This window comes from Dama dama, chromosome 3 (assembly GCF_033118175.1).
Source record: "Dama dama isolate Ldn47 chromosome 3, ASM3311817v1, whole genome shotgun sequence".
NCBI classification, from domain to species: Eukaryota; Metazoa; Chordata; class Mammalia; order Artiodactyla; family Cervidae; genus Dama; species Dama dama.
In genome coordinates, this window is record NC_083683.1 from 48,218,693 (window position 1) to 48,225,942 (window position 7,250).

A 7,250-nucleotide genomic window follows, 5' to 3' on the forward strand; every position below is an offset into this window, starting at 1 on the left:
TGGGATCTCTACCACTAGCCCCACCTGGGAAGCCTACATAACTTAGGAATATTATTTAAATAAACATTCATCACCCATGGTATAGATGACAGAGAACTAACAAGGCCATCATACAAAACTTCTCTTCCAGAGTGGCCCACCAGGTCAGACCATCCTCTCTGGACAAGTTCTTCAAACACCATGAGTTTCTCTGTTATTTGTCACAGTAATTCAGTGACAAACATCATTACCAGCCAAGCAACAGAATGAGGTAGGATGTGATTTTCAAGATATTATTGTCCCATTTGCTTACACAAATGTTTGATTGGTTAACTCCTGACTAACTCTTGTAGTTAACAAGACACCAGGTATCACAGAATATTCTTTCTAACGAACAAGCCACAAATAAACATTTGTACTCTTGCAAATCATAATGATTCCATAGGTTGAATTTCAGTTTCTTATTGTCTGAAGTGTAGCTCACTTACTTCACTTGCCCAGACTCTGACCTCAGTTTCAACAAGTCCACTGCACCCAGGAGTCAAAGCCACTTCTTGGATTAAACAGTTCTTTCTGCCCCTCCCTACTCATTCTGGGAATTCCTCCCAGAGAGGAATTTTCAGGGGATCACTCAAAGCAGCTATGATGAGAATGGCCTACTGCCCAAACACTGCCTGGACCTGTCAGGAAACAACTACAGGGATTCCAAGCTAAAAGAAGTGGCAGTAATGGCATTGGTATGTTTTAAAGTTAAGTTAGGTACCTGAAAAATTTAAAGACGCGGAGAGCAGAGAGGAGTTCAACCAGAGGTAACTCAATGACAGACACCCACCACCAGAGATGAGGAAGGGAGAGCAAGAAGAAGAGAGTGAGAAATGGAAGTAAGTGGGAAAACCATGGGAAAGACAAAAAGAGGGGAGAAATTGAGTGTATAAAAGGGAAAGGAAGAAGACAAAATGAAGAAGAGTGACTGGCAGAACTGAATGTTGAGAACAAATACACTGTCTATAAAAATCTGAAAGTGAAAGATCTGTCCGATATATCCTAACTCCAAAACAGGATGAAAAGTAGGAGATATTTAATATGAACATAATGACTTCCTAAAAACTGCAGTGAGAATAGAGCGTGAGAATTCTGGGTGCTCGTTCTCTGGTGACAGAGAAAAGAACAAGATTCACTCTCTACTGGTAAAGGGACAGCTTGAAGGTGTCTGAACGTCTATCCAAAACGACTGAATTTGTGCCCTGTGCAGAACTTCCCTGTTCTCAGGGGGATGGTTGGATCCTTTTAGCCAGTTATGTATTGCCCTAAATTCCCACCCCAGCAGGAAAACTGTCTCCTACGAGGAAGCATGCCAGAGCTCACCACCAGGCCCATCTCCAGCATGCCTGGCGTGGGTGGTTAATGCAGCAGCAGCAACCACTGGGAACCTGAGACTGGAAAGAAGTAGGATGATTGGGAAGAGCTGAGTATGATGTTTCAAGTTATGCTAATCATTCTCATCTAAGGGATAATCCTGAGAGCTGGCCTATTTTTATTTTCTCTAAAAATTCAACCCATTCATTGTTTTAAATAGATACTATACTTGAGCTTTTTCCTTTCCTAGAAAAATATATCTTCAAATGTCTCTCAAGTGCATCTTCAATATGATCTATGAACTAACAGCTACCATTCCCTCCTCTGAAATACTCTACTCCTCTGTTTGGCATGGGTTCTAGAAAACTATCTTGTTTTTTCACCTCAATTTGATTAAAGGCTAAGCCTTCCACATGGAAGATATTGGAACAGATACTTGACTTGAGCCTGAGTAAATTAGAATAAAGTATAACCACCCTTGTCTTAATTTTTGATATTATGATTCCATAGATGCACCTATGGTGACCCTGGCATTTTCACTGCCCTTTAACACTGCCAATTACGTAATGTTTACTTAAGTTACAAAACATTTACCACCACTCATCCATCTTTTATGTTACATCCACTAATACTAGGTGGGTTTTTGTACTCAAGTGAGTACCTTGCATTACTCTACAGCTGTCTCTCTTGTGCTTTTCCTGTCCTTTGTCCTCAAGTGGATCCAAGCCAGTGGACCTAAGGAATGGCAGCACCGTGACTGAGTTTATCCTCGTGGGCTTTGAGCAGAGCTCCCCATCCACTCGGGCATTGCTCTTTGCTCTCTTCCTAGCCCTCTACAGCCTGGCCGTGGCCATGAACGGCCTCATCATCTTCATCACCTGGACAGACCCCAGGCTCAACAGTCCCATGTACTTCTTCCTTGGCCACCTGTCCTTCCTGGATGTCTGCTTCATCACCACCACCATCCCGCAGATGCTGGTCCACCTGATAGTGAAGAACCACATTGTCTCCTTTGTCTCTTGCATGACCCAGATGTACTTGGTCTTCTGTGTGGGTGTGGCTGAGTGCATCCTCTTGGCTTTCATGGCCTATGACCGTTATGTTGCCATCTGCCACCCACTTAGCTATGCCCACATCATGAGCCGGCAGGTCTGTGTGAGCCTGGTGAGTACTGCCTGGTCCTTTGGGCTGATCAATGGCATCATGCTTGAGTATATGTCATTCCGGAATCCCTTCTGCAGAGACAACCACATAGAAAACTTCTTCTGTGAGGCCCCCATAGTGATTGCTCTCTCCTGTGGAGACCCCCAGTTTAGCCTGAGAGTCATCTTTGCTGATGCCATTGTGGTGCTGCTCAGCCCCATGGTGCTCATCGTCATCTCCTATGCCCGCATCCTGGCCTCCATCCTGGGCAGGAACTCCTCCTCTGGTCGGAGCAAGACCTTCTCTACTTGTGCCTCCCATCTGACCGTGGTCATCTTTTTCTACACCTCAGCCATGTTCTCTTACATGAACCCCCGTAGCACACACAGTCCTGACAAAGACAAGCCTTTCTCCCTCCTCTACACCATCATCACCCCCATGTGCAACCCCATCATCTACAGTTTCCGAAACAAAGAAATGAAGGGGGCAATGGTGAGGGCCCTTGGGAGGAGCAGCCTTTCCCAGGCAGAGTCTGTCTAGTGGGGAGATGCCTGGAGGGGCAGCTTCCTCCTCCAGTCCTGAGAATTGGATAACTTTCCTGTGCTGAGAGGTTCCATGAAAGAGCATTCATAGGTTTCTTTGCACCAGCATCAGGCCTGGAAGTTCCTATTAATGTCTAATGCTCATCTGTCTGATGTACCTTTAAGCACTGTGTTCTCTTACCTCTTTCAGGAGAGACTTGGAGACCTTCCTGAGTAATTTTCTTCTAAGTTGTCATAACAGGATCTATAACACATAAGTACACTTAATTCCATTTCATTTTCTTTGTATAGCACTTTTATATGCTCTTCCCAGTCTGAGTTCTGCCTAGACATTTAGGAGTAAACTTCTTCTTTCAACTTAAGCTGTTTTTCTTCCTCACATTTCATTCTCACTTCCTGAATCTGCCCTCATCCAGTCTGCTTCTATATGAGAAACAGTAGAGGAAGAAAAAAGAAAAAGGTTATTAGGGAGCAGTTGACATCAAAGAAGTTAGAGAAAAGAAGAAAAAGAAAAACTAGGCATCATCAGCCTGAACTTTATCGTGTTTGCCTCCACTAGCCCACGAGGGAGAATGTGCAGCTGCATTTGGTGTTATGTTTACGCTTCTGTGTGTTAGGGAAGGGCAAGCAGGAGAGGCCGGGTGTCAAATCTCTTCCTCAGTCCTTTAGTTTTCCTAAGCACATGACTATTTGATATTGCTCTTTAGATTCAAGTATTGGTTTGGCCAAAAAGTTTGTTCAGGTTTTTCCATTATGGAAAGACCTGAATGAACATTTTTTGGCCAACCCAATAGTGAGTACCTCTACCAAGCTTCTCAGACTACCAGTTTCCTTCCCTGTTACCCATACTCCTAAACAACTCCCCTTTCCCTACTGCCTATTTTTCTCAACCATCTTTCTTTTCATTCCAATTCAGTACTATTCCACCTTATTTCCTTATGGTAAGTGGGTCCACTCCATTCCTGATATATTGTCTCCACACTACCTCCACCACTGCAGATGGCTTGCTTAATTTGCAACCCTTCCTCTCTTGGCTTAGCTTCTCTTCTTCATGAAATCCAGTGTCCCTTGCAAGGGCATAATATTCTCAGCTGTTCTCTTTCTTTGCAAATCGCATCCTTCTCATACCCCTTTCATAACAGATAGGAAAGAACGGGGCATAGGCCTGTGCTTTGTTTTCTAATGCTACTTCCTTGAGATGAAAGCACCTCACCTGGGATGCCCTCAAATAGGTATAGTGATACAACCCTTTTCACATCCTGACATCACATACTAACTACCCTTCACCCCACAAAGCTCTACTCCTCTGAGTCCAACTGGTGAATATCTAGATAACGGAGAACACGTGAGCTGCACTACTCAGGCAGCAAGAAAGGAGCACCACTGTCATCAAGAAGAAACAATAAACACAGAACCTAAACATTTACATTATCAAAGAAAAACTACACCAAGGCAAAGTGAAGCAGGCATGAAAGACTTTCTTTAAAGCTACTGCAGTAGGAAGGAGACTAATTCAAGGCTGGTCAAACAAGTGGCTGGAGAGTATGAGCTGCAGTAGGGGGATCTTAGGCCTGTGAGTGGCAATTGCTCTTACCCAGAGTACTTTGGAATGACAGACAGCACTCACAACAATTAAGCACTTAAGGTTTTAACAGATTTAAACTTCACAAAACCCTTTAATAGTACTACCTCCATTTTGGGAAGCAAAACTGAGGACCATAGAAGTTAATTTGCTCAAATTCACTGCGCATTTCAAAAGGCTTAGTTTTTTCTGACTGGTCAGCACTTCCCGAGCACGCACTCCTTGAGAGGTAGTCAAATAACTATCCCCAAGAATGGGGCAATCTTTATATTGAGGAAGTGATACTAGAATTATGCTTCAAAAAATAAGTAGTGAATTAAAATCAACCCTGAATATTCATTGAAAGGGCTGTTGCTGAAACTGTGGGCCACCTGTTGCGGAGAGCAGACGCCCTGGAAAAGACCCTGATGCTGGGAAACACTAAGGGCAAAAGAAGAGTGCAGCAGAGGATGAGATGGTTATAGCATCACGGACTCAATGGACATGAATTTGAAAAAACTCCAGAAGAGATACTGGAGGAGAGGGGAGCTTGGCGTTCTACAGTCCATGGGGTAGCAGAGTCCTCACAATTTGGCGACTGAACAACAAAGTGAATTAACAGACAGAAAATGGGTGCGGCATTGCCACGGACTTAGAATTCCAGGAAAAAGGAACTGCATGATTCGTCATTAAAATGGTTCGTTCAACGTGTATGACAACAGGCCAGTGTGGCCAGGAATGTTGAAAAATCAGGCTGCGTGACCTGGAACTGTCTTCTCTAAGCAACGCACTTTCTGGTTCAAGGTCCCGAGGTCCAAAGAGCCCCGGCCTCAAACGGGAACCTAGGCATGGTGGGGAGCTGGCCTTAGCGGAAGAGAAGCCGCCGCCCTGGCAGCGTTTCCCCCGCCACAGTCTCTGCCCTGGTCCCGGGTGGCACAAGAAGAGCCCACAGGGTCCGCGAAAACTCCTGTAAATGCATTAACTAAAAGCCATCCCGAAATGCGCATCCCTACTCATCTTCCAATGCGAAGCCACTAGTCGCCGGACCGCACGACCACGCTCTAAGGTTACCACACCCCGGCCCAGGGACCGTGGGAGGGAAAGCCAGGAATTCTACCCAGAGTCCTGGCTCAGCCTGCCCTCAGCTGTAGCCCGGCCCCCAGGTTCCTTTCATCTAAAGTCGGCGCCATGTTTCCCAGCCCGCTTCGGCGCCTCACCACTAAACTACCCAGCAGGCCTTGGGGCCCTGACCCGATTGCAGCCGCCGGAAGGGGTGGGCGTGGCCCGCGCTGCGAACCTGCGGCCAATCAACTTTCCCCAGCCTCTTAGATCGCCGCTATAGCAACCAGTGAGCGCCTTCTCAGCCTCCCCTCCGGGGCTGGTGAGCCCGAACCACACCACTCTGGGAGATACCAGCTTTTCCGGGAGACTCCGCAGCCGCCCGCCCGCGCTGGTGACGCGGGCCTCAGGGTTGGGATACCCTCCCAGCTGAGTGCCTTTGTTGAAATGCCACGCCCCTTTGACGAAGGATGAGATGGAATGGGGGCGGAGCAAGGCTAGAGGCTGGCCTGAGTAGATCTTTGCGTATCACGTGCAGTTACCTTAGCTCCCATCCTTCTCCGCGAATCTGTAACCTCGTTCTTTCTAGGCGACATCGCCCGTTTCAGAGAGTTGCGTAACTGTTGCGTTCTTCTTCCCTCCTTTGGACAACGGCAGTGTTCTCTGAGCTTCCTTACCTCACTTTTCAGTTACAGGTTCCAGGAAACCTTCCTTGCTCCCTTGACCCTTCTGGGTTCACTGGACTTTCTTTACGGTCCTTTCATGTTTTTTTTCCTGACACTGTACTGTAATTTACTTTTCTGTCTTCCCCACTAGTCTGAGATTCATTTTTGAGTTCATAGCACATTGCCTGACTATAGGTGGTGCTATAGCTCTGATTCCTCAGTGAAATCTTAAGCAGACTCCTGATGTAGTAACCAAATAAAAGCAACGCTGTTCTGATAGGAGTAGAGTGTCAGTGTCCAAAGCCCTGGACCTTCAAGGAAAATCCAAAGGCACCATAATTAGTGACTTAAAGTAATCAGTTTAATATATATGGCTGACCCAGGACATGGAAATTAAACATACCTAGAGCCTCCCAGAACACCCTTAAAAATCTCATTTTGGGATTTCAAATCTGATTACCCGTGTTTATTTTTATTTTCCAGTCTAAAGACCTAGATAGCTATTTCTCTCTTCAGTTTAATTTCTTACCCTCTTCACCCAGCTCTGGGCTTTGAGGCTAAGCTGTATGGACCACATCAACAGATTCCCTTACCTCTGACTTTCTATTGGATTCAGCCAATGATAGCCATTCCGTTCTTCAGGGGATCTTCCCTACTCACGGATGGAACTGGAGTCTCATGTATCTCCTGCATTGGCAGACAGGTTCTTTACCAGCTGAACCACTGAGGAAGACGTGTCTAGTGTTTAGAATTGTGTTTAAATATGCCCTCGGAAAATATTTTGTAGGCATGTATTCTTAAATGTACTCCAAAGCTACTGTTGTATGTCTCATTCTGTGCCTTACTTTTTCACTGAGCACCGTTTTTCATCTCCCTCCACGCTACCAGGGGCTAGCATTTAATCTGTTGCTTCAGTTTGATGCCTGCTATTCCATGATGTGCAGT

General features: G+C 45.8%; 1 protein-coding gene across 1 annotated transcript; it reads left to right on the plus strand.

Annotated features, from left to right (window-relative positions):
• The first annotated feature begins 819 nt into the window (after nucleotides 1–819).
• On the plus strand, nucleotides 820–3,105 carry LOC133043264 (olfactory receptor 10AD1-like). The gene is made up of 2 exons (XM_061124097.1): nucleotides 820–847; nucleotides 1,994–3,105. The coding sequence occupies exons 1-2, from the start codon at nucleotides 820–822 to the stop codon at nucleotides 3,016–3,018; spliced, it is 1,053 nt and encodes a 350-aa protein (XP_060980080.1). The 3' UTR covers nucleotides 3,019–3,105.
• Nucleotides 3,106–7,250: the final 4,145 nt, after the last annotated feature.

Bases quoted from the DNA above. Each gene is read 5' to 3' on its own strand.
- LOC133043264 (XM_061124097.1), top strand. From the start codon at position 820: ATGAGGAAGGGAGAGCAAGAAGAAGAGA. The intron at 848-1,993 runs GTGAGAAATGGA...TACTCAAGTGAG, and splicing joins GGGAGAGCAAGAAGAAGAGA to TACCTTGCATTACTCTACAG.